The sequence below is a fragment of the Oncorhynchus clarkii genome, chromosome 26 (assembly GCF_045791955.1).
Source record: "Oncorhynchus clarkii lewisi isolate Uvic-CL-2024 chromosome 26, UVic_Ocla_1.0, whole genome shotgun sequence".
Lineage (NCBI taxonomy): Eukaryota > Metazoa > Chordata > Actinopteri > Salmoniformes > Salmonidae > Oncorhynchus > Oncorhynchus clarkii.
In genome coordinates this window covers 46,257,646-46,281,963 of record NC_092172.1, presented here as the reverse complement: position 1 = coordinate 46,281,963, position 24,318 = coordinate 46,257,646, and the positions used below count along the sequence as shown (strand labels likewise).

Genomic DNA, 24,318 nt, shown 5'->3' with positions numbered 1-24,318 from the left:
GAGTAGCGATCACGTCAGGCTGGGTAACTATGACATCATTATGGGTGGTGATCACCTACTGAGTAGTGATCACATCAGGCTGGGTAACCATGACATCATTCTGGGTGGTGATCACCTACTGAGTAGCGATCACGTCAGGCTGGGTAACCATGACATCATTCTGGGTAATCAGGACTTCATGCCGGGCAGCGGTGACATCGTTCCGGGCCGGCGATGACATCAACACTTGTCTCCCAGTTTGAGGAAGCGCTGTGATTTTTGCTTCACCATCCGATGCTGCCTCTGGGCCGACTGGGCCTGCTCTATGGCCTCACACAGTTTCTACAGAGGAGGAGGAGAGGCCGTTAGGTACTGTGGGTCGAACACAAGCACACACACACACACACACAAAGGTGTATTATCGGGACCTGGGCAGTGGCAGGGTTCTTGAGGTGCAGCACTCTCATGGGTTCCTGTCCATCTCTCTTTTGGAACTTCAGCTTGTTCTGTTCCTGTCGTCAAAACAAAGAGATTCAGTCCAATACAACTGGTTCTGTTCCTATAGATTCAGTCCACTACAACTTGTTCTGTTCCTATAGATTCAGTCCAATACAACTGGTTCTGTTCCTATAGATTCAGTCCAATACAACTGGTTCTGTTCCTATAGATTCAGTCCACTACAACTTGTTCTGTTCCTATAGATTCAGTCCAATACAACTGGTTCTGTTCCTATAGATTCAGTCCACTACAACTTGTTCTGTTCCTATAGATTCAGTCCAATACAACTTGTTCTGTTCCTATAGATTCAGTCCAATACAACTTGTTCTGTTTCTATAGATTCAGTCCACTGCAACTTGTTCTGTTCCTATAGATTCAGTCCACTACAACTTGTTCTGTTCCTATAGATTCAGTCCAATACAACTTGTTCTGTTTCTATAGATTCAGTCCAATACAACTTGTTCTGTTCCTATAGTCCTACAAAGAGATTCAGTCCAATACAACTTGTTCTGTTCCTATAGATTCAGTCCAATACAACTTGTTCTGTTCCTATAGATTCAGTCCAATACAACTTGTTCTGTTCCTATAGATTCAGTCCACTACAACTTGTTCTGTTCCTATAGATTCAGTCCAATACAACTTGTTCTGTTCCTATAGATTCAGTCCAATACAACTGGTTCTGTTCCTATAGATTCAGTCCAATACAACTTGTTCTGTTCCTATAGATTCAGTCCAATACAACTTGTTCTGTTCCTATAGATTCAGTCCAATACAACTTGTTCTGTTCCTATAGATTCAGTCCAATACAACTTGTTCTGTTTCTATAGATTCAGTCCACTACAACTTGTTCTGTTCCTAATAGATTCAGTCCAATACAACTTGTTCTGTTTCTATAGATTCAGTCCAATACAACTTGTTCTGTTCCTAATAGATTCAGTCCAATACAACTTGTTCTGTTTCTATAGATTCAGTCCAATACAACTTGTTCTGTTCCTATAGTCCTACAAAGAGATTCAGTCCAATACAACTTGTTCTGTTCCTATAGATTCAGTCCAATACAACTTGTTCTGTTCCTATAGTCCTACAAAGAGATTCAGTCCAATACAACTTGTTCTGTTCCTATAGATTCAGTCCAATACAACTTGTTCTGTTCCTATAGTCCTACAAAGAGATTCAGTCCAATACAACTGGTTCTGTTCCTATAGATTCAGTCCAATACAACTTGTTCTGTTCCTATAGTCCTACAAAGAGATTCAGTCCAATACAACTTGTTCTGTTCCTATAGATTCAGTCCAATACAACTTGTTCTGTTCCTATAGATTCAGTCCAATACAACTGGTTCTGTTCCTATAGATTCAGTCCATTACAACTGGTTCTGTTCCTATAGATTCAGTCCAATACAACTTGTTCTGTTCCTAATAGATTCAGTCCAATACAACTTGTTCTGTTCCTATAGATTCAGTCCAATACAACTTGTTCTGTTCCTATAGTCCTACAAAGAGATTCAGTCCAATACAACTTGTTCTGTTCCTATAGATTCAGTCCAATACAACTTGTTCTGTTCCTATAGTCCTACAAAGAGATTCAGTCCAATACAACTTGTTCTGTTCCTATAGTCCTACAAAGAGATTCAGTCCAATACAACTTGTTCTGTTCCTATAGATTCAGTCCAATACAACTTGTTCTGTTCCTATAGTCCTACAAAGAGATTCAGTCCAATACAACTTGTTCTGTTCCTATAGATTCAGTCCAATACAACTTGTTCTGTTCCTATAGATTCAGTCCAATACAACTTGTTCTGTTCCTATAGATTCAGTCCAATACAACTTGTTCTGTTCCTATAGATTCAGTCCAATACAACTTGTTCTGTTCCTATAGATTCAGTCCAATACAACTTGTTCTGTTCCTATAGATTCAGTCCAATACAACTGGTTCTGTTCCTATAGATTCAGTCCAATACAACTGGTTCTGTTCCTATAGATTCAGTCCAATACAACTGGTTCTGTTCCTATAGATTCAGTCCAATACAACTTGTTCTGTTCCTATAGATTCAGTCCAATACAACTGGTTCTGTTCCTATAGATTCAGTCCAGTACAACTTGTTCTGTTCCTATAGATTCAGTCCAATACAACTTGTTCTGTTCCTATAGATTCAGTCCAATACAACACCCAAGGAGATAAGGACGCAAGTAACGAAGTAAGTAAGCAAGCGAGTGAATTTTAAATAGTTCCCGACTGGACCTAAGGATGCTATTTAATGTGTCAGGTGGAAAATGTCTCAGGCAGACCTTGCAGTAGATCATCAGGTCTCCTCCTTCCACGTACGGAGGCCTTGAGAAATGCTCAAACAGACACTCCCACTCTTTGTTGAAGTGCCCCACAAACTCCACCTCCTTCACACACATCACTCTCCTGTAGGAGGAGAAGAGATGTCGCGGGGCAGAAGGTGATAACGGGGGTGAAAATACATTGACAACCTCAATATTACAATAATTATACTTCTTCACCGACAGTAACGTTCATTCATACACAATGAATGCAGGAGTGTTTAATGAATATATAGATGCTGTAGATATACTCTGTATCGTATCCGTCTGTCTATCTACAGTACCAGTCAAAAGTTTGGAGACACCTACTCATTCTAGTTTTTTTTTAAACTATTTATTTTAGTGAAGACATCAAAACGATGAAATAACACATATTGGAATCATGTAGTGACCAAAAAAGTTATCAAAAGATTATTCAAAGTAGCCATCCTTTGCCTTGATGACAGCTTTGCACACTCTTGGCATTCTCTCAACCAGCATCACGAGGTAGTCACCTGGAATGCGTTTCAATTATCAGGTGTGCCTTGTTAAAAGTACATTTGTGGAATTTCTTTCCTTCTTAATGCGGTTGAGCCAATCGGTTGTGTTGTGACAAGGTAGAGGTGGTATACAGAAGATTTACCAAATAGGGCTAATACAAAGTCCATATTATGGCAAGAACAGCTCAAATAATCAAAGAGAAAAGGCAGTCCATCATTACTTTAAAGACATGAAGGTCAGTCAATCCGGAAAATGTCAAGAACTTTGATAGTTTCTTCAAGCGCTGTTCGCAAAAACCATCAAGCGCTAAGATGAAACTGTCTCTCATGAGGACCGCCACAGGAAAGGAAGACCCAGAGTTACCTCTGCTGCAGAGGATAAGTTCATTAAAGTTAACTGCACCTCAGATTTCAGCCCAAATAAACGCTTAACAGAGTTCAAGTAACAGACACATCTCAACATCAACTGTTCAGAGGAGACTGTGTGAATCAGACCTCCATGGTCAATTTGCTGCAAAGAAACACACTACTAAAGGACACCAACAAGAAGAAGAAACTGGCTTGGGTCTAGAAACACGAGCAATGGACATTAGACTGGTAGAAATCTGTCCTGATGAGAGTCCAAATATGAGATTTTCAGTTCCAACCGCAATGTCTTCGTAAGATGCAGAGGTGGTGAACGGATGATCTCCGCATGTGTGGTTCCCACCGTGAAGCATGGAGGAAGAGGTGTGGTTTATTTAGAATTCAAGACACACTTCCCAGCATGGTTACCACAGCATTCTGCAGAAATACGCCATCCCATCTGGTTTGCGCTTAGTGGGACTATCTTTTGTTTTTCAACAGGACAATGACCCAACACACCTCCAGGATGTGTGAAGGCTATTTGACCAAGAATGAGAGTGATGGAGTGCTGCATCAGATGACCTGGCCTCCACAATCACCAGACCTCAACCCAATTGAGATGGTTTGGGATGAGTTGGACCCCAGAGCGAAGGAAATGCAGCCAACAAGTGCTTAGCATATGTGGGAACAACTGCAAGACTGTTGGAAAAGCATTCCAGGTGAAGCTGGTTGAGAGAATGCCAAGAGTGTGCAAAGCTGTCATCAAGGCAAAGGGTGGCTACTTTGAATAATCTCAAATATATTTATTTATTTAACACTTTTTTTTGGTTACTACATGATTCCATGTGTTATTTAATAGTTTTGATGTCTTCACTATTATTCTACAATGTAGAAAATAGTTGAAAATAAAGAAAAACCCTGGAATGAGTAGGTGTTCTAGAACCCTGGAATGAGCAGGTGTTCTAGAACCCTGGAATGAGCAGGTGTTCTAGAACCCTGGAATGAGCAGGTGTGTCCAAACGTTTGACTGGTCCTGTAGTTTTACACACGGTGCATTCGGAAAGTATTCAGACCCTTTCCCTTAATTTGTTACGTTACCTTAGTCTAAAATGGATTTAATACATTTTAATCCCTCATCAATCTAAACACAATACCCAAATACAAAGCTAAAACAGGTTTTTACAAAATGTTGCTAATTTATTACAAATTAAAAAACTGAAATACCTTATTTACGTAACTATTCAGACCCTTTGCTATGAGACTCTAAATTGAGCTCAGGTGCATCCCGTTTCCATTGATCATCCTTGAGATGTTTCTACAACCTCATTGGAGGCCACCTGTGGTAAATTCAATTGACTGGACCCGATTTGTTGTGTGTGCCTTTCCAAATCATATCCAATCAATTGAATTTACCACAGGTGGAGTCCAATCAAGTTGTAGAAACATCTCAAGGATGATCAATGGAAACAGGATGCACCTGAGCTCAATTTCAAGTCTCATAGCAAAGGGTCTAAATACTTATGTAAATAAGGTATTTATATTTTTTATTTGTAATACATTTGCAAAAATGTCTGCAAACCTGTTTTCAATTTGTCATTATGGGGTATTGTGATATCATTATGGGGTATGATGATGTCACTATGGGGTATTGTGATGTCATTATGGGGTATGGTGATGTCATTATGGGGTATTGTGATGTCATTATGGGGTGTGTAGATTGCTGAGAATTTGTATTTATTTAATCCATTTTAGAATAAAGCTGTAAAGTAACAAAAATGTGGGAAAAAAAGTCTAGGGGTCTGAATACTTCCCTTGAACGCACAATTTGTTAAAAAATACCTTTTTCAGGTTTAAGTGTCTTCCCAAACCAGTATCCCCAATATACAAACACAAACTGTCTACCCCTGAGGCACGAGTCACGTTGAACTGAAGTCTTCCATAATGTACCTGTTGGTCACTATGACGTTGGTCTTCCTGTGTCCAGGGTACAAACAGTGTTCTCTGAAGATCTCTCCTTCCAGCTGCTTGATCTCTGACCTCTGAAGGAGCAGTGTCCATGTGTGAAAACATACAAATTCATTAGCTGTGTTCTAATACCCATACTACCATACAGTACACTACATACTTAATGAGTATATACTATATACTATTAGTTCACTGCTGTGTTCGAATACCCATACTAACATACTGTACACTACATACATAATGAGTATATACTATATACTATTAGTTCACTTTAGTATACTGTAAACCAAACGGTATTGTTTCAGTTGAGCGTACTAGTCTCGCCCGTCTACCCGGAAGTTGACGCTGTTGCTATGCAACCGCTTGTATGCATTATTTATTTATTTATTTTCATTTATTTCACCTTTATTTAACCGGTTAGGCAAGTTGAGAACAAGTTCTCATTTACAATTGCGACCTGGCCAAGATAAAGCAAAGCAGTTCAACACAAACAACAACAGAGTTACACATGGAGTAAAACAAACATACAGTCAATAATACAGTATAAACAAGTCTATATACGATGTGAGCAAATGAGGTGAGATAAGGGAGGTAAAGGCAAAAAAAGGCCATGGTGGCAAAGTAAATACAATATAGCAAGTAAAACACTGGAATGGTAGATTTGCAGTGGAAGAATGTGCAAAGTAGAAATAAAAATAATGGGGTGCAAAGGAGCAAAATAAATAAATTAATAAATACAGTAGGGAAAGAGGTAGTTGTTTGGGCTAAATTATAGGTGGGCTATGTACAGGTGCAGTAATCTGTGAGCTGCTCTGACAGTTGGTGCTTAAAGCTAGTGAGGGAGATAAGTGTTTCCAGTTTCAGAGATTTTTGTAGTTCGTTCCAGTCATTGGCAGCAGAGAACTGGAAGGAGAGGCGGCCAAAGAAAGAATTGGTTTTGGGGGTGACTAGAGAGATATACCTGCTGGAGCGTTATTAACAAATGACTAGCTAAACATTTTACGATTTCGGGTGTGTGTTTGTATAATTCAAATCTGGAGTGCGCTCTCTGGGCCTTCGTCAAATCCAGAGCGTTGCCAGATTGTCCGTTTGTAAAATTGAGAGCGTTTGAGTTGAGCACACGAGGAGTAGTGTTGATCCGAGCGTTCAACGGCAGTCAAGCACCCAAGCTAACTGGCTAACGTCGGCTAGCTACTTAAAGAACACCAGATTGTCCGTTGAGAGCACGCGAGGAGTAGTGTTGATCCGAGCGTTCAACGGCAGTCAAGCACCCAAGCTAACTGGCTAACGTCGGCTAGCTACTTAAAGAACACCAGATTGTCCGTTGAGAGCACGCGAGGAGTAGTGTTGATCCGAGCGTTCAACGGCAGTCAAGCACCCAAGCTAACTGGCTAACGTCGGCTAGCTACTTAAAGAACACCAGATTGTCCGTTGAGAGCACGCGAGGAGTAGTGTTGATCCGAGCGTTCAACGGCAGTCAAGCACCCAAGCTAACTGGCTAACGTCGGCTAGCTACTTAAAGAACACCAGATTGTCCGTTGAGAGCACGCGAGGAGTAGTGTTGATCCGAGCGTTCAACGGCAGTCAAGCACCCAAGCTAACTGGCTAACGTCGGCTAGCTACTTAAAGAACACCTCACTCCGACCGTTTTACTCGGCCTAACAGACCTGGTTAGGCTGTTTTCATGTTATCCAGAGCATTGGTGAATGGAACTGCTCCTGGCAACAATTTAATTACGTTTATTAATTTTTTTGCTGACGTTTATTGACACCGGCCGTATTCTACTGGTGTTGAGCGTTTTGTAAATTCATCAGTTATTCTGCGCGAGAGTGCTCTGAAATCGGGAATAGATAGCCATAGTTAACAATGTCGATTGAAACGCACAATGACTACACCACTTAGCTAAGAATGATGTAATTAATCAAGTCAATAAACGTTGGGTAATTAGATAGCAGATCGTTAATATACTGCCTGGCAAGTTTGATCTATTAGTAGCCAATTAACGTTAGGTAACTAGCTAACATACCGGTACGCACTGCTGTAATGCTATGCAGTTCGTAAGGACAACGTAGGTAATAAGTTGTCAGCTAACATACCGGTACATACTGCTGTAATGCTATGCAGTTCGTAAGGACAGTGTTGATAATAAGTTGTCAGCCAACATAATGTGTAACAAAACTTATTTTAAAAGTTATTACATTGCTCAACATTTGTCATAATTAGCTAAAGCAATGAATTTGTCTCTGCTCTCCTCTGCATATGTTCTTCAAATCTGAAAACGTTGTGAAGCCACGCCCATTTTCTGAAGAATTGCATTATGGGTCCTAAAAGCACGGAAAGTGTGTCCACTGCATGTACACTTCGTATTTTGGTGGATTTAGTACAACATCCGGGAACTTTTGTCATACTAACTATAGCCATACCACAACCAAGAAGCATACTATATACTCAATTCACGTCACGAATAATATGGTTAGTGGGGTGAGTATGAGTATTGGAACACAGCTCGATGTCTTCATCTGTAATCTAATAATAACAACACGATTATGTTGTAGCTAAACTTCCCTTTCTAAGCAAACTTTACCCGTCAACGAGCAAATCATCGCAATGGATTTTCCACATGTAATTAAGTGAGTGTATATAGGTTTATTAGATTTCAGGTTGAAAGTGACATCACACACAGACAATAGAACATAGTGAATGCATTGACCAATAGAAACAAAGCATTACCCGTCACATAGTGAATGTATTGACCAATAGAAACAAACCATTACCCGTCACATTAACATACATTCATATAGTTTAAGGCAGTCAGACTAACTAGGGAGTTATGGATTGTAATATATATATATATATGTATATATATATATATATATATATATATATATATATATATATATGTTGTAAAATAATTACAATATATATATATATATATATATATATATATATATATATATATATATATATAGGAAAATAATTACAAAGTATCTATCAAACATAACATTAATTTGGTCATGCTTCTTTGAACAACAGCACAGTTTCTAAATCAGTTAGCATACGGTTATAGTAACTCATAGACAAACGAATGTAAGAGTATAGCGTCAATATGAGTGCATACTGTATATAAAGATAGGAAAGCAGTGATTTCCAAGGTGACGCTGTGAACCTTTTATAGAAAATATTGCAAATGTCTGCTGGAGTATCGTTACTAGTCAAAAAGAACAAGACTACATTTCTTTAGTAAAATATTATTTTCAATCATTTATTATTATTATTATTATTTTTTGTATATAGGGTAGTTTATAAAGGGCTGGACAAATGATCTGCATATATTATAGCAGGCTAAATCGTTTCATTTCCTAATTGTGTAAATACGAAATAAAATTGGAAAAGATTTAATTCGGCAAAAGTAATACGAAAAAACCCTGACTTAAAAAAAACAAGACTGAGGTATTGTACGGACAGAGATGTTTTCCCTTTGGCAAAACAATGCAGTCTTCAGCCAAGAAAACTGAATTAAGAGTCATGAAATCAGCATAGTATACACATTTACAAACCAGATATAGAAAAAGGGAGTTTGAACTTTGACACAGAGCTTCACCTATGTGTGTGTGTGTGTCGACAACGATCAGACATTTTAACTGACCGTTGATAGAACTAAGATAATTGATTGCTAGGACTTGAATTACATCACGTAGAAAACACACAACCCCCATAATCAACCTCAACCCCTTCTATTCCTCATCATGCTGCATGAAGAAGAGAGAGAGAGAGAGAGAGAGAGAAAGAGAAGGAGAGAAAGAGAAGGAGAGAGAAAAACAAAAGGACAGGGAGGAAATTAGAAGTGGAAAAACACTTCAAGGCCATCGGGTGTGTCAAAGAGAAAGACATGAGTGTTTCATTTCTGTAAAGACAAAAGATTAAACTCATTGGTTTCAAGATGACACTTTCAGATTGACATATAATACACTGTATAAGGAAAAATTAAAATATATAATTTAGAATAGAAAAGTGCAGAAACTGAAATAGGAAAAAGCACTAGTTGTTATATGGTCCCCTTTTTCTACGACCTGGACAAGTCTACCTCCAGCCATGGGTGTTTTAGTGTCCTTCTAAGGTGGGTTTCTAACCTGGAAAAGGTCGTATCCCTTGGCGTCCTCCTGGTCGTAAGGTCGAATGATTCCGTCCTCTCGGATCAGTCTGACCGGCCTCAGCTTGGTCACTTCCTCTGTCGACTCTGCCACCCTGCCAATCACAACGCGCCGTCAGATCGCAACGTACCGTCAGAGATCTCACAGCCTGATCAAAATGCACTGTCATATCTCAGAGAGCCAATCAGAACGCACCGTCATATCTCACAGAGCCAATCAGAAAGCACCGTCATATCTCACAGAGCCAATCAGAACGCACCGTCATATCTCACAGAGCCAATCACAACCCCCACCATCCCAGAAGGGTTTCATGAATCAAGAGCAAGAACAAGAAGTAGTTTGCTTTCGGACCCCAACTCATAACAAAACTGCTCTGTAAAGTCTTCCCAATGAGCCAGACACAGTAGCAGAGTAGGACAATATTACAACAAAAACAAATCAGCACTAACAGAATCCTGCTTCTGAAAGAAATCACTAACTTAGAAAACCCGTTCAGCCCAAAAGGGGGAGGCAAACGGTGCGTGCACGTACGCGCGCGCACGTGTATGTGTGTGTGTGTGTGTGTGTGTGTTCCAGTATCTCACCTTTCGTTATCTCTAGTGTGAAAGCATGGAACAATAATTTCATCAGGTTATCAGGAATTGATAGGTGATTAATATGCTTTGTGAAGGATAATGAATGATGTGGTGCATGGACATTAATACTATGTGATGGTGGGGGGGGGGGGGGGGGGGGGGGTTTCGGCAAAACAGAACCACTGGGGGATTAGGAATGTTTTGGCTGAACATTAGGTACCTGAGAGGTGAGAGGAGGAGGAAGGGAGGTTATGAGAAAGCTAGAGGGGGGGGGATAAAGTGACAGTAGAGACTGAATGGTCTACTTGGCTGTGTCGTCCAGTCATTTCAGCCTCCGTATCAACAATGTAAACTAACCCAGCTACATTCCAGCACATTCCCCCCCCCCCAAAACGCCATTCCAGTCTACGATGCATTACAGTCTATCACAGACCTGGAGCCCTCGGGGGCGGTACAAAACGCCATTCCAGTCTACGATGCATTACATCAGTCTATCACAGACCTGGAGCCCCCAGGGGCGATATAACTTGGGTTCCTGACATGTGGTGGATTTTATAATTATATATATATTTTTTGCAACAAAAAAACGTTGCCAAACTGCCAATCTCTGCATGGCAGTGGTCGTGCGCTCGTGCAGTCGGCCAATCCCAGAGGAGAGAACAGGTGGAGGAGGGGCTTCTATAAGCGATCTGACCAATGTGATGTTTACGTTACTGAGATACAGAGCGATCTGCTGAGAACAGCAGCTCTAATCTTTAAGAGATTTACGGTAACAATATAGTCTCGCTCTCTCCCAGTCTGTTCAGTCCTCATGGGTTTAGTGCAGTCGGCCAATCCCAGAGGAGAGAACAGGTGGAGGAGGGGCTTCCATAAGCGATCTGACCAATGTGATGACCAATGTGCTCTCTCCCAGTCTGTTCAGTCCTCATGGGCTTAGTCTGTTGGAACCTCACGATGCTGCAGAATGGAGCAGGGGGAGGAGTCAGGGCAGAAGCAGTGTTAACAATGATGGAGGGGAGGGGTTAAATGTTGAGCGTTAACCAATCATTTCCTTTGGTTTGATCTGTAACATGTTATATAACAGCATAATAACTACTTTAACATCATGCAGTCACTTACCTCTCTGACAGACAATCTGATCTAAGAGAAAGACAACTAACCCTCCATGCCAGCCAAACCCCTCCCCTATAGTCCCAAACCCATCCCCTATAGTCCCAAATCCCTCCCCTATGACCCCCCCCCCTATAGTCCCAAATCCCTCCCCTATGATCCCAAACCCCTCCCCTATTATCCCAAACCCCTCCCCTATTATCCCAAACCCCTCCCACATAGTCCCAAATCCCCCCCCTATAGTCCCAAACCCCTCCCACATAGTCCCTCCCCCCTCCCCTATAGTCCCAAACCCCTCCCCTATAGTCCCAAACCCCTCCCCTATGATCCCGGTGTGGGTCACGTGAACATCAAGTGTTCACTATGGCCGACCAGTCATTACCAAAGCTTTCTCACATCTCACCAAATACTCACTCAACAGAAAGACAAAAACAACATCTCCAAGGCATTAACTTATGAGAAAACAAAATGAAAACAGAACAGTTAACAAAATTAGTCAGAATTATAAGGTACAGAACATAAAGCAACAAACATGGTTATGACCGGCAGACAGAGACATAAATAATGTTACACAATACCACATTAAACAAAGCATTCCACATAAATCACAATAACCCCTGTAGTGTCCCGTCTCTACTAACCCCTGTAGTGTCCTGTGTCTCTACTAACCCCTGTAGTGTCCCGTCTCTACTAACCCCTGTAGTGTCCCGTCTCTACTAACCCCTGTAGTGTCCTGTGTCTCTACTAACCCCTGTAGTGTCCTGTGTCTCTACTAACCCCTGTAGTGTCCCGTCTCTACTAACCCCTGTAGTGTCCTGTGTCTCTACTAACCCCTGTAGTGTCCTGTGTCTCTACTAACCCCTGTAGTGTCCTGTGTCTCTACTAACCCCTGTAGTGTCCCGTCTCTACTAACCCCTGTAGTGTCCCGTCTCTACTAACCCCTGTAGTGTCCTGTGTCTCTACTAACCCCTGTAGTGTCCTGTGTCTCTACTAACCCCTGTAGTGTCCTGTGTCTCTACTGACCTCTGTAGTGTCCCGTCTCTACTAACCCCTGTAGTGTCCTGTCTCTACTAACCCCTGTAGTGTCCCGTCTCTACTAACCTCTGTAGTGTCCTGTGTCTCTACTAACCCCTGTAGTGTCCCGTCTCTACTAACCCCTGTAGTGTCCTGTGTCTCTACTAACCCCTGTAGTGTCCTGTCTCTACTAACCCCTGTAGTGTCCTGTGTCTCTACTAACCCCTGTAGTGTCCCGTCTCTACTAACCCCTGTAGTGTCCTGTGTCTCTACTAACCCCTGTAGTGTCCTGTGTCTCTACTAACCCCTGTAGTGTCATGTGTCTCTACTAACCTCTGTAGTGTCCCGTCTCTACTAACCCCTGTAGTGTCTCGTCTCTACTAACCTCTGTAGTGTCCCGTCTCTACTAACCCCTGTAGTGTCCTGTGTCTCTACTAACCTCTGTAGTGTCCTGTGTCTCTACTAACCTCTGTAGTGTCCCGCCTCTACTAACCCCTGTAGTGTCCCGTCTCTACTAACCTCTGTAGTGTCCTGTGTCTCTACTAACCTCTGTAGTGTCCTGTGTCTCTACTAACCTCTGTAGTGTCCTGTCTCTACTAACCTCTGTAGTGTCCTGTGTCTACTAACCTCTGTAGTGTCCTGTCTCTACTAACCTCTGTAGTGTCCTGTGTCTCTACTAACCCCTGTAGTGTCCTGTCTCTACTAACCTCTGTAGTGTCCTGTGTCTCTACTAACCTCTGTAGTGTCCTGTGTCTCTACTAACCTCTGTAGTGTCCTGTGTCTCTACTAACCTCTGTAGTGTCCTGTGTCTCTACTAACCCCTGTAGTGTCCTGTCTCTACTAACCTCTGTAGTGTCCTGTGTCTCTACTAACCTCTGTAGTGTCCTGTGTCTCTACTAACCCCTGTAGTGTCCTGTGTCTCTACTAACCCCTGTAGTGTCCTGTCTCTACTAACCTCTGTAGTGTCCTGTGTCTCTACTAACCTCTGTAGTGTCCTGTGTCTCTACTAACCTCTGTAGTGTCCTGTGTCTCTATTAACCGCTGTAGTGTCCTGTGTCTCTACTAACCCCTGTAGTGTCCTGTGTCTCTACTAACCCCTGTAGTGTCCTGTCTCTACTAACCTCTGTAGTGTCATGTGTCTCTACTAACCTCTGTAGTGTCCTGTGTCTCTACTAACCCCTGTAGTGTCCTGTCTCTACTAACCTCTGTAGTGTCATGTGTCTCTACTAACCCCTGTAGTGTCCTGTCTCTACTAACCTCTGTAGTGTCATGTGTCTCTACTAACCTCTGTAGTGTCCTGTCTCTACTAACCTCTGTAGTGTCCTGTGTCTCTACTAACCTCTGTAGTGTCCTGTGTCTCTACTAACCCCTGTAGTGTCCTGTCTCTACTAACCTCTGTAGTGTCCTGTGTCTCTACTAACCTCTGTAGTGTCCTGTGTCTCTACTAACCTCTGTAGTGTCCTGTGTCTCTACTAACCCCTGTAGTGTCCCGTCTCTCTTAACCCCTGTAGTGTCCTGTGTCTCTACTAACCTCTGTAGTGTCCCATCTCTCCTAACCCCTGTAGTGTCCTGTGTCTCTACTAACCTCTAGTGTCCTGTGTCTCTACTAACCCCTGTAGTGTCCTGTCTCTACTAACCCCTGTAGTGTCCTGTGTCTCTACTAACCCCTGTAGTGTCCCGTCTCTACTAACCCCTGTAGTGTCCTGTGTCTCTACTAACCCCTGTAGTGTCCTGTGTCTCTACTAACCCCTGTAGTGTCATGTGTCTCTACTAACCTCTGTAGTGTCCCGTCTCTACTAACCCCTGTAGTGTCTCGTCTCTACTAACCTCTGTAGTGTCCCGTCTCTACTAACCCCTGTAGTGTCCTGTGTCTCTACTAACCTCTGTAGTGTCCTGTGTCTCTACTAACCTCTGTAGTGTCCCGCCTCTACTAACCCCTGTAGTGTCCCGTCTCTACTAACCTCTGTAGTGTCCTGTGTCTCTACTAACCTCTGTAGTGTCCTGTGTCTCTACTAACCTCTGTAGTGTCCTGTCTCTACTAACCTCTGTAGTGTCCTGTGTCTACTAACCTCTGTAGTGTCCTGTCTCTACTAACCTCTGTAGTGTCCTGTGTCTCTACTAACCCCTGTAGTGTCCTGTCTCTACTAACCTCTGTAGTGTCCTGTGTCTCTACTAACCTCTGTAGTGTCCTGTGTCTCTACTAACCTCTGTAGTGTCCTGTGTCTCTACTAACCTCTGTAGTGTCCTGTGTCTCTACTAACCCCTGTAGTGTCCTGTCTCTACTAACCTCTGTAGTGTCCTGTGTCTCTACTAACCTCTGTAGTGTCCTGTGTCTCTACTAACCTCTGTAGTGTCCTGTGTCTCTACTAACCTCTGTAGTGTCCTGTGTCTCTACTAACCCCTGTAGTGTCCTGTCTCTACTAACCTCTGTAGTGTCCTGTGTCTCTACTAACCTCTGTAGTGTCCTGTGTCTCTACTAACCTCTGTAGTGTCCTGTGTCTCTATTAACCGCTGTAGTGTCCTGTGTCTCTACTAACCCCTGTAGTGTCCTGTGTCTCTACTAACCTCTGTAGTGTCCTGTGTTTCTCTACTAACCTCTGCAGTGTCCTGTGTCTCTACTAACCTCTGTAGTGTCCTGTGTCTCTCTACTAACCTCTGTAGTGTCGCGTCTCTACTAACCTCTGTAGTGTCCTGTATGTCTCTACTAACCTCTGCAGTGTCCTGTATTTGTCTCTACTAACCTCTGTAGTGTCCTGTGTCTCTACTAACCTCTGTAGTGTCCTGTGTCTCTACTAACCTCTGTAGTGTCCTGTGTCTCTCTACTAACCTCTGTAGTGTCGCGTCTCTACTAACCTCTGTATGCCTTGGAAGGTGCTGGAGGCCATGTCTACGATGCCCCCTGTCGGCCTGGCCACCACCCCCACCAGACCCTTCCCTATGCCCTTGAAGAACCCCGCCGCTCCCTCCTTCTTGGCCCCTGAGGGGGGCGATAGAGAGACAGAGAATCAAACAAGAGTTAGACCTCAGGTTTAGAAAAGCTTAACCCACAAAACCAACTACACTGGAAATATAGTAAGGTTATGTTCCACATACGTTGAGCGTACAAAACATTAAGAACACCTTCCTAATATCGAGTTGCACACCTCCCCCGTAGGGTCGTCTACCTCTATTGGGGATGTGATATCCATATCCCTGTAATGCTTAGAGAAGATCTTATGTCAAGTGTTATTGAAGTGGTGTGGCTGCTATAGGCTAACCGTCAGTATCTAAATAATGGGTGTGAAATGCTTGATAGTGTATGTGATGTAAACAGATAGGTCTACTTTCTTGGGGACCTGAATATTGACTGGTTTTCATCAAGCTGTCCACTCAACAGGAAGCTTCTCACTGTCACCAGTTCCTGTAATCTGGTTCAGGTTAATAATCAACCTACCAGGGTGTTTACAAACACGACAGGAACAAGATCATCCACATTTAATCTGACTCCTCCCCTTCATCTTTAATCTGACTCCTCCCCTTCATCTTTAATCTGACTCCTCCCCTTCATCTACACTGATTGAAGTGGATTTAACAGGTGACATCAATAAGGGATCATAGCTTTCACCTGGATTCACCTGGTCAGTCTGTGTCACGGAAAGAGCAGGTGTTCCTAATGTTTTGTCCACTCAGTGTACATTCTATATATTCTCCAAATTTTTTGAACGGTTGAGAGAAACGTCTGTTTCCACACAAAATTGGAAAGGAAATATGTATTGAACATTTATGAGTGACGGGAGGAGAAGAAGAGTTCAGCAACAGGTCAGAGCGTTGTGAATAAACATACCTTCCACAGGTTTGGTGACGATGCCTGTTACCCCACCAACGACCCCCTACAGAGAGAGACAGAGAGGAGAGAGGACCGTCAGGGCTCCATTGTATCCGACACAAAGGTCTATTCAAGACTAACAGGAAAGAGCAACCTCTTGAAAACCACTCTGTGCGGGAGGAAATTACATTTAACATGAAATTGTCCTGAATGAAGAGGGTTAATTTGTTGTTGTGTTTTGAAAAACTTGGCCTTATCATGACTGCTAAAGGAGGCCACCGGGACAGAAGACAAGCAACGACCCTACTTTAGGTCCTGTATCAATAGAGGTAGACGACCCTACTTTAGCTCCTGTATCAATAGGAGGTAGACGACCCTACTGTAGACGACCCTACTTTAGGTCCTGTATCAATAGAGGTAGACGACCCTACTTTAGGTCCTGTATCAATAGAGGTAGACGACCCTACTTTAGGTCCTGTATCAATAGAGGTAGACGACCCTACTGTAGACGACCCTACTTTAGGTCCTGAATCAATAGGAGGTAGACAACCCTACTGTAGGTCCTGTATCAATAGAGGTAGACGACCCTACTTTAGGTCCTGTATCAATAGAGGTAGACGACCCTACTGTAGGTCCTGAATCAATAGAGGTAGACAACCCTACTGTAGACGACCCTACTGTAGGTCCTGTATCAATAGGAGGTAGACGACCCTACTTTAGGTCCTGTATCAATAGAGGTAGACGACCCTACTGTAGGTCCTGTATCAATAGAGGTAGACGACCCTACTTTAGGTCCTGAATACAATAGAGGTAGACGACCCTGCTTTAGGTCCTGTATCAATAGAGGTAGACGACCCTACTTTAGGTCCTGTATCAATAGAGGTAGACGACCCTACTTTAGGTCCTGTATCAATAGGAGGTAGACGACCCTACTTTAGGTCCTGTATCAATAGGAGGTAGACAACCCTACTTTAGGTCCTGAATGTATAGAGGTAGACGACCCTACTTTAGGTCCTGAATCAATAGAGGTAGACGACCCTACTTTAGGTCCTGTATCAATAGAGGTAGACGACCCTACTTTAGGTCCTGTATCAATAGAGGTAGACAACCCTACTTTAGGTCCTGAATCAATAGAGGTAGACGACCCTACTTTAGGTCCTGTATCAATAGAGGTAGACGACCCTACTGTAGGTCCTGTATCAATAGAGGTAGACAACCCTACTTTAGGTCCTGTATCAATAGAGGTAGACGACCCTACTGTAGACGACCCTACTTTAGGTCCTGTATCAATAGTGGTAGACGACCCTACTTTAGGTCCTGTATCAATAGGAGGTAGACGACCCTACTTTAGGTCCTGTATCAATAGAGGTAGACGACCCTACTTTAGGTCCTGTATCAATAGAGGTAGACGACCCTACTGTAGACGACCCTACTTTAGGTCCTGTATCAATAGAGGTAGAAGACCCTACTGTAGACAACCCTACTTTAGGTCCTGTATCAATAGAGGTAGACGACCCTACTGTAGACAACCCTACTTTAGGTCCTGTATCAATAGAGGTAGACGACCCTACTGTAGACAACCCTACTGTAGGTCCTGTATCAATAGAGGTAGACGACCCTACTTTAGGTCCTGAATCAATAGAGGTAGACGACCCTACTGTAGACGACCCTACTTTAGGTCCTGTATCAATAGAGGTAGACGACCCTACTTTAGGTCCTGTATCAATAGAGGTAGACAAACCTACTTTAGGTCCTGAATCAATAGAGGTAGACAACCCTACTGTAGGTCCTGTATCAATAGAGGTAGACGACCCTACTTTAGGTCCTGTATCAATAGAGGTAGACGACCCTACTTTAGGTCCTGTATCAATAGAGGTAGACGACCCTACTTTAGGTCCTGTATCAATAGGAGGTAGACGACCCTACTTTAGGTCCTGTATCAATAGAGGTAGACGACCCTACTGTAGGTCCTGAATCAATAGAGGTAGACGACCCTACTTTAGGTCCTGTATCAATAGAGGTAGACAACCCTACTGTAGACGACCCTACTTTAGGTCCTGTATCAATAGAGGTAGACAACCCTACTTTAGGTCCTGTATCAATAGAGGTAGACGACCCTACTTTAGGTCCTGTATCAATAGAGGTAGACGACCCTACTTTAGGTCCTGTATCAATAGAGGTAGACAACCCTACTTTAGGTCCTGAATCAATAGAGGTAGACGACCCTACTTTAGGTCCTGAATCAATAGAGGTAGACGACCCTACTTTAGGTCCTGAATCAATAGAGGTAGACGACCCTACTTTAGGTCCTGTATCAATAGAGGTAGACGACCCTACTGTAGGTCCTGTATCAATAGAGGTAGACAACCCTACTGTAGACGACCCTACTTTGGGTCCTGAATCAATAGAGGTAGACGACCCTACTTTAGGTCCTGTATCAATAGAGGTAGACGACCCTACTGTAGACAACCCTACTTTAGGTCCTGTATCAATAGAGGTAGACAACCCTACTTTAGGTCCTGAATCAATTGAGGTAGACGACCCTACTTTAGGTCCTGAATCAATAGAGGTAGACAACCCTACTGTAGGTCCTGAATCAATAGAGGTAGACGACCCTACTGTAGACAACCCTACTTTAGGTCCTGAATCAATAGAGGTAGACGACCCTACTGTAGACAACCCTACTTTAGGTCCTGTATCAATAGAGGTAGACGACCCTACTTTAGGTCCTGTATCAATAGAGGTAGACAACCCTACTGTAGGTCCTGAATCAATAGAGGTAGACGACCCTACTGTAGACAACCCTACTTTAGGTCCTGAATCAATAGAGGTAGACGACCCTACTGTAGACAACCCTACTTTAGGTCCTGTATCAATAGAGGTAGACGACCCTACTTTAGGTCCTGTATCAATAGAGGTAGACAACCCTACTGTAGGTCCTGAATCAATAGAGGTAGACGACCCTACTGTAGACAACCCTACTTTAGGTCCTGTATCAATAGAGGTAGACGACCCTACTGTAGGTCCTCTATCAATAGAGGTAGACGACCCTACTGTAGACGACCCTACTTTAGGTCCTGTATCAATAGAGGTAGACGACCCTACTGTAGACGACCCTACTTTAGGTCCTGTATCAATAGAGGTAGACGACCCTACTGTAGGTCCTGTATCAATAGAGGTAGACGACCCTACTGTAGACAACCCTACTTTAGCTCCTGTATCAATAGAGGTGGCTTTACATGAGCAGTTTCCCCCTATATTCTGTCTGTAACGTTAAATCTATTGATTTAAAGCCCACTCCTGCAAAAAGGATTTTACATTAAAATGCACATCATGCAGTATAATTACCTTTTAGTACTATAATGTCAAGGTCGTGCTGTAGGCAACCACACGGATGCTTCCCAAAATGGCGCCCTAGTTCCTATATAGCCCTATAGGGCCCTGGTCAAAAGTAGTGCACTACATGGGGAATAGGGGGGCCATTTGGGATGCTGCTCATGTAATGTGTTGTTGAATCATCGGTTTATATATTCAACACAGGACCTTAAACTCCCCTGACTCATCACCAAGGACAATATTGGAACATGTGCTTTCAACCCCACAGTTTAGGGTGTGTTTTACTCCCCCACATGGGCGACATACAAACGGACATGTGTTCCCCGCAGGGTTGTGGTCACGTCCAGAGTTAATTCAGTCCGTTTTAGGAAGTAAACTGAAATCCCAATTCCCCTCGTATATTTTCTATGTGAATTGCTTTTATCGGAATTGAGTGGTTCACTACGGGTCTCTGGATAAAGTGTCTGTTATTAATGATCAGAGAACTAGTGGTCCCTTAAAGACTGTCTGTTATTAATGATCAGAGAACTAGTGGTCCCTTAAAGACTGTCTGTTATTAACGATCAGAGAACTACCTTAAAGACTGTCTGTTATTAATGATCAGAGAACTACCTTAAAGACTGTCTGTTATTAATGATCAGAGAACTAGTGGTCCCTTAAAGACTGTCTGTTATTAATGATCAGAGAACTACAGTGGTCCCTTGAATACTGTCTGTTACTAATGATCAGAGAACTACCTTAAAGACTGTCTGTTATTAATGATCAGAGAACTACAGTGGTCCCTTAAAGACTGTCTGTTATTAATGATCAGAGAACTACAGTGGTCCCTTAAAGACTGTCTGTTATTAATGATCAGAGAACTACCTTAAATACTGTCTGTTATTAATGATCAGAGAACTACCTTAAAGACTGTCTGTTATTAATGATCAGAGAACTACCTTAAAGACTGTCTGTTATTAATGATCAGAGAACTACCTTAAAGACTGTCTGTTATTAATGATCAGAGAACTACCTTAAAGACTGTCTGTTATTAATGATCAGAGAACTACAGTGGTCCCTTAAAGACTGTCTGTTATTAATGATCAGAGAACTACAGTGGTACCTTAAAGACTGTCTGTTATTAACGATCAGAGAACTACCTTAAAGACTGTCTGTTATTAATGATCTGAGAACTACCTTAAAGACTGTCTGTTATTAATGATCAGAGAACTACAGTGGTCCCTTAAATATTGTCTGTTATTAACGATCAGAGAACTACAGTGGTCCCTTAAAGACTGTCTGTTATTAACGATCAGAGAACTACAGTGGTCCCTTAAATATTGTCTGTTATTAACGATCAGAGAACTACAGTGGTCCCTTAAAGATGGTCTGTTATTAATGATCAGAGAACAACCTTAAAGACTGTCTGTTATTAATGATCAGAGAACTACAGTGGTCCCTTAAAGACTGTCTGTTATTAATGATCAGAGAACTACCTTAAAGACTGTCTGTTATTAATGATCAGAGCACCACAGTGGTACCTTAAAGAATCCCATGCCTCCCTTGGCCAGACTCTCTCCAAAGTCTCTGGGTGGTCTGTTCATCTCCTCCCGTCTTTTTTGCTGGTACTCTTTATCCATGGTGATGGCAGCCAGTCCTTTACCCACTGACCCCGTAATACGGGACACCATGCCCGCAGCGCCACCTGGTGGGGAGGAGAGAGAAGACATTCAGATATACTCAGGCTGCTGAGGGGAGGACGGCTCATAATGACGTCCAGAACGGCATCAAACACATGGAAACCATGGAAACCATGGATTTGATAACATTCCACTGATTCCGCTCCAGCCATTACCACGAGCCCCGTCCTCCCCAAATTAAAGTGCCACCAACCTCATGTGGTAAACACACAAGAGTACACACACACACACACACTTACCGACAGTGTGACCCAGTAGACTGCGTACTCCGATCACAAAGCCCTCAGCGAACTCCTCGGGTCCCTGAACGGCTCCCTATAACACAACACCACCAAGGAATGTCAGGAGTCACTACAAACCTAACCATCTAGATAACCTCACTACAGACCTAACCATCTAGATAACCTCACTACAGACCTAACCATCTAGATAACCTCACTACAGACCTAACCATCTAGATAACCCCACTACAGACCTAACCATCTAGATAACCCCACTACAGACCTAACCATCTAGATAACCTCACTACAGACCTAACCATCTAGATAACCCCACTACAGACCTAACCATCTAGATAACCCCACTACAGACCTAACCATCTAGATAACCCCACTACAGACCTAACCATCTAGATAACCTCACTACAGACCTAACCATCTAGATAACCCCACTACAGACCTAACCATCTAGATAACCTCACTACAGACCTAACCATCTAGATAACCTCACTACAGACCTAAGCATCTAGATAACCTCACTACAGACCTAAGCATCTAGATAACCTCACTACAGACCTAACCATCTAGATAACCCCACTACAGACCCCACTACAGACCCAACCATCTAGATAACCCCACTACAGACCTAACCATCTAGATAACCTCACTACAGACCTAACCATCTAGATAACCTCACTACAGACCTAACCATCTAGATAACCCCACCACAGACCTCACTACAGACCTAACCATCTAGATAACCTCACTACAGACCTAACCATCTAGATAACCTCACTACAGACCTAACCATCTAGATAACCTCACTACAGACCTAACCATCTAGATAACCTCACTACAGACCTAACCATCTAGATAACCCCACTACAGACCTAACCATCTAGATAATCCTACACCTAACCATCTAGACCTAACCATCTAGATAACCTCACTACAGACCTAACCATCTAGATAACCTCACTACAGACCTAACCATCTACCCTAACCGTCTAGATCTACTACAGACCTAACCATAACCTCACCTCACTACAGACCTAACCATCTAGATAACCTCACTACAGACCTAACCATCTAGATAACCCCACTACAGACCTAACCATCTAGACCCACTACAGACCCAACCATCTAGATAACCTCACTACAGACCTAACCATCTAGATAACCTCACTACAGACCTAACCATCTAGATAACCCCTACAGACCCAACATCTAGACCCAACCATCTAGATAACCTCACTACAGACCTAACCATCTAGATAACCTCACTACAGACCTAACCATCTAGATAACCCCACTACAGACCTAACCATCTAGATAACCTCACTACAGACCTAACCATCTAGATAACCTCCACTACAGACCTAACCATCACTACCCCACTACAGACCTAACCATCTAGATAACCTCACTACAGACCTAACCATCTAGATAACCCCCACTACAGACCTAACCATCTAGATAACCTAACTACAGACCCATCTAGATAACCTCACTACAGACCCAACCATCTAGATAACCCCACTACAGACCTAACCATCTAGATAACCTCACTACAGACCTCACTACAGACCTAACCATCTAGATAACCTCACTACAGACCTAACCATCTAGATAACCTCACTACAGACCTAACCATCTAGATAACCCCACTACAGACCTAACCATCTAGATAACCTCACTACAGACCTAACCATCTAGATAACCCCACTACAGACCTAACCATCTAGATAACCTAACCATCTAGATAACCCCACTACAGACCTAACCATCTAGATAACCTCACTACAGACCTCTAACCATCTAGATAACCCCAATCTAGATAACCCCACTACAGACCTAACCATCTAGATAACCTCACTACAGACCTAACCATCTAGATAACCTACACTACAGACCTAACCATCTAGATAACCTCACTACAGACCCAACCATCTAGATAACCTCACTACAGACCTAACCATCTAGATAACCTCACTACAGACCTAACCACTACAGACCTAACCATCTAGATAACCTCACTACAGACCTAACCATCTAGATAACCCCACTACAGACCTAACCATCTAGATAACCTCACTACAGACCTAACCATCTAGATAACCTCACTACAGACCTAACCATCTAGATAACCCCACTACAGACCTAACCATCTAGATAACCCCACTACAGACCTAACCATCTAGATAACCTCACTACAGACCTAACCATCTAGATAACCCCACTACAGACCTAACCATCTAGATAACCCCACTACAGACCTAACCATCTAGATAACCTCACTACAGACCTCACTACCCCAACCATCTAGATAACCTCACTACAGACCTAACCATCTAGATAACCCCACTCACTACAGACCTAACCATCTAGATAACCATCCCTCACTACAGACCTAACCATCTAGATAACCCCACTACAGACCTAACCATCTAGATAACCCCACTACAGACCTAACCATCTAGATAACCTCACTACAGACCTAACCTAGATAACCCCACTACAGACCTAACCTCTAGATAACCCCACTACAGACCCAACCATCTAGATAACCTCACTACAGACCTAACCATCTAGATAACCCCACTACAGACCTAACCATCTAGATAACCCCACTACAGACCTAACCATCTAGATAACCTCACTACAGACCTAACCATCTAGATAACCTCACTACAGACCTAACCATCTAGATAACCCCACTACAGACCCAACCATCTAGATAACCCCACTACAGACCTAACCATCTAGATAACCTCACTACAGACCTAACCATCTAGATAACCCCACTACAGACCTAACCATCTAGATAACCTACACTA

At 42.8% G+C, this 24,318-nt stretch overlaps 1 protein-coding gene across 1 annotated transcript in view; it reads right to left on the bottom strand.

Moving 5' to 3' along the window:
- Positions 1-141: 141 nt before the first annotated feature.
- Positions 142-24,318, bottom strand: part of LOC139385252 (vacuolar protein sorting 13 homolog C) — a 204,483-nt gene continuing 180,306 nt past the window's right edge. The window contains exons 77-85 of the mRNA XM_071130409.1: positions 21,503-21,578; positions 21,105-21,268; positions 16,267-16,312; positions 15,297-15,420; positions 9,724-9,838; positions 5,576-5,667; positions 2,766-2,889; positions 408-491; positions 142-321 (exon numbers count right to left, since the gene is read on the bottom strand). Of these exons, the coding sequence (XP_070986510.1) occupies positions 220-321; positions 408-491; positions 2,766-2,889; positions 5,576-5,667; positions 9,724-9,838; positions 15,297-15,420; positions 16,267-16,312; positions 21,105-21,268; positions 21,503-21,578 (927 nt within the window). The 3' untranslated portion in view covers positions 142-219. The remainder of the gene's footprint in view (positions 322-407; positions 492-2,765; positions 2,890-5,575; positions 5,668-9,723; positions 9,839-15,296; positions 15,421-16,266; positions 16,313-21,104; positions 21,269-21,502; positions 21,579-24,318) is intronic.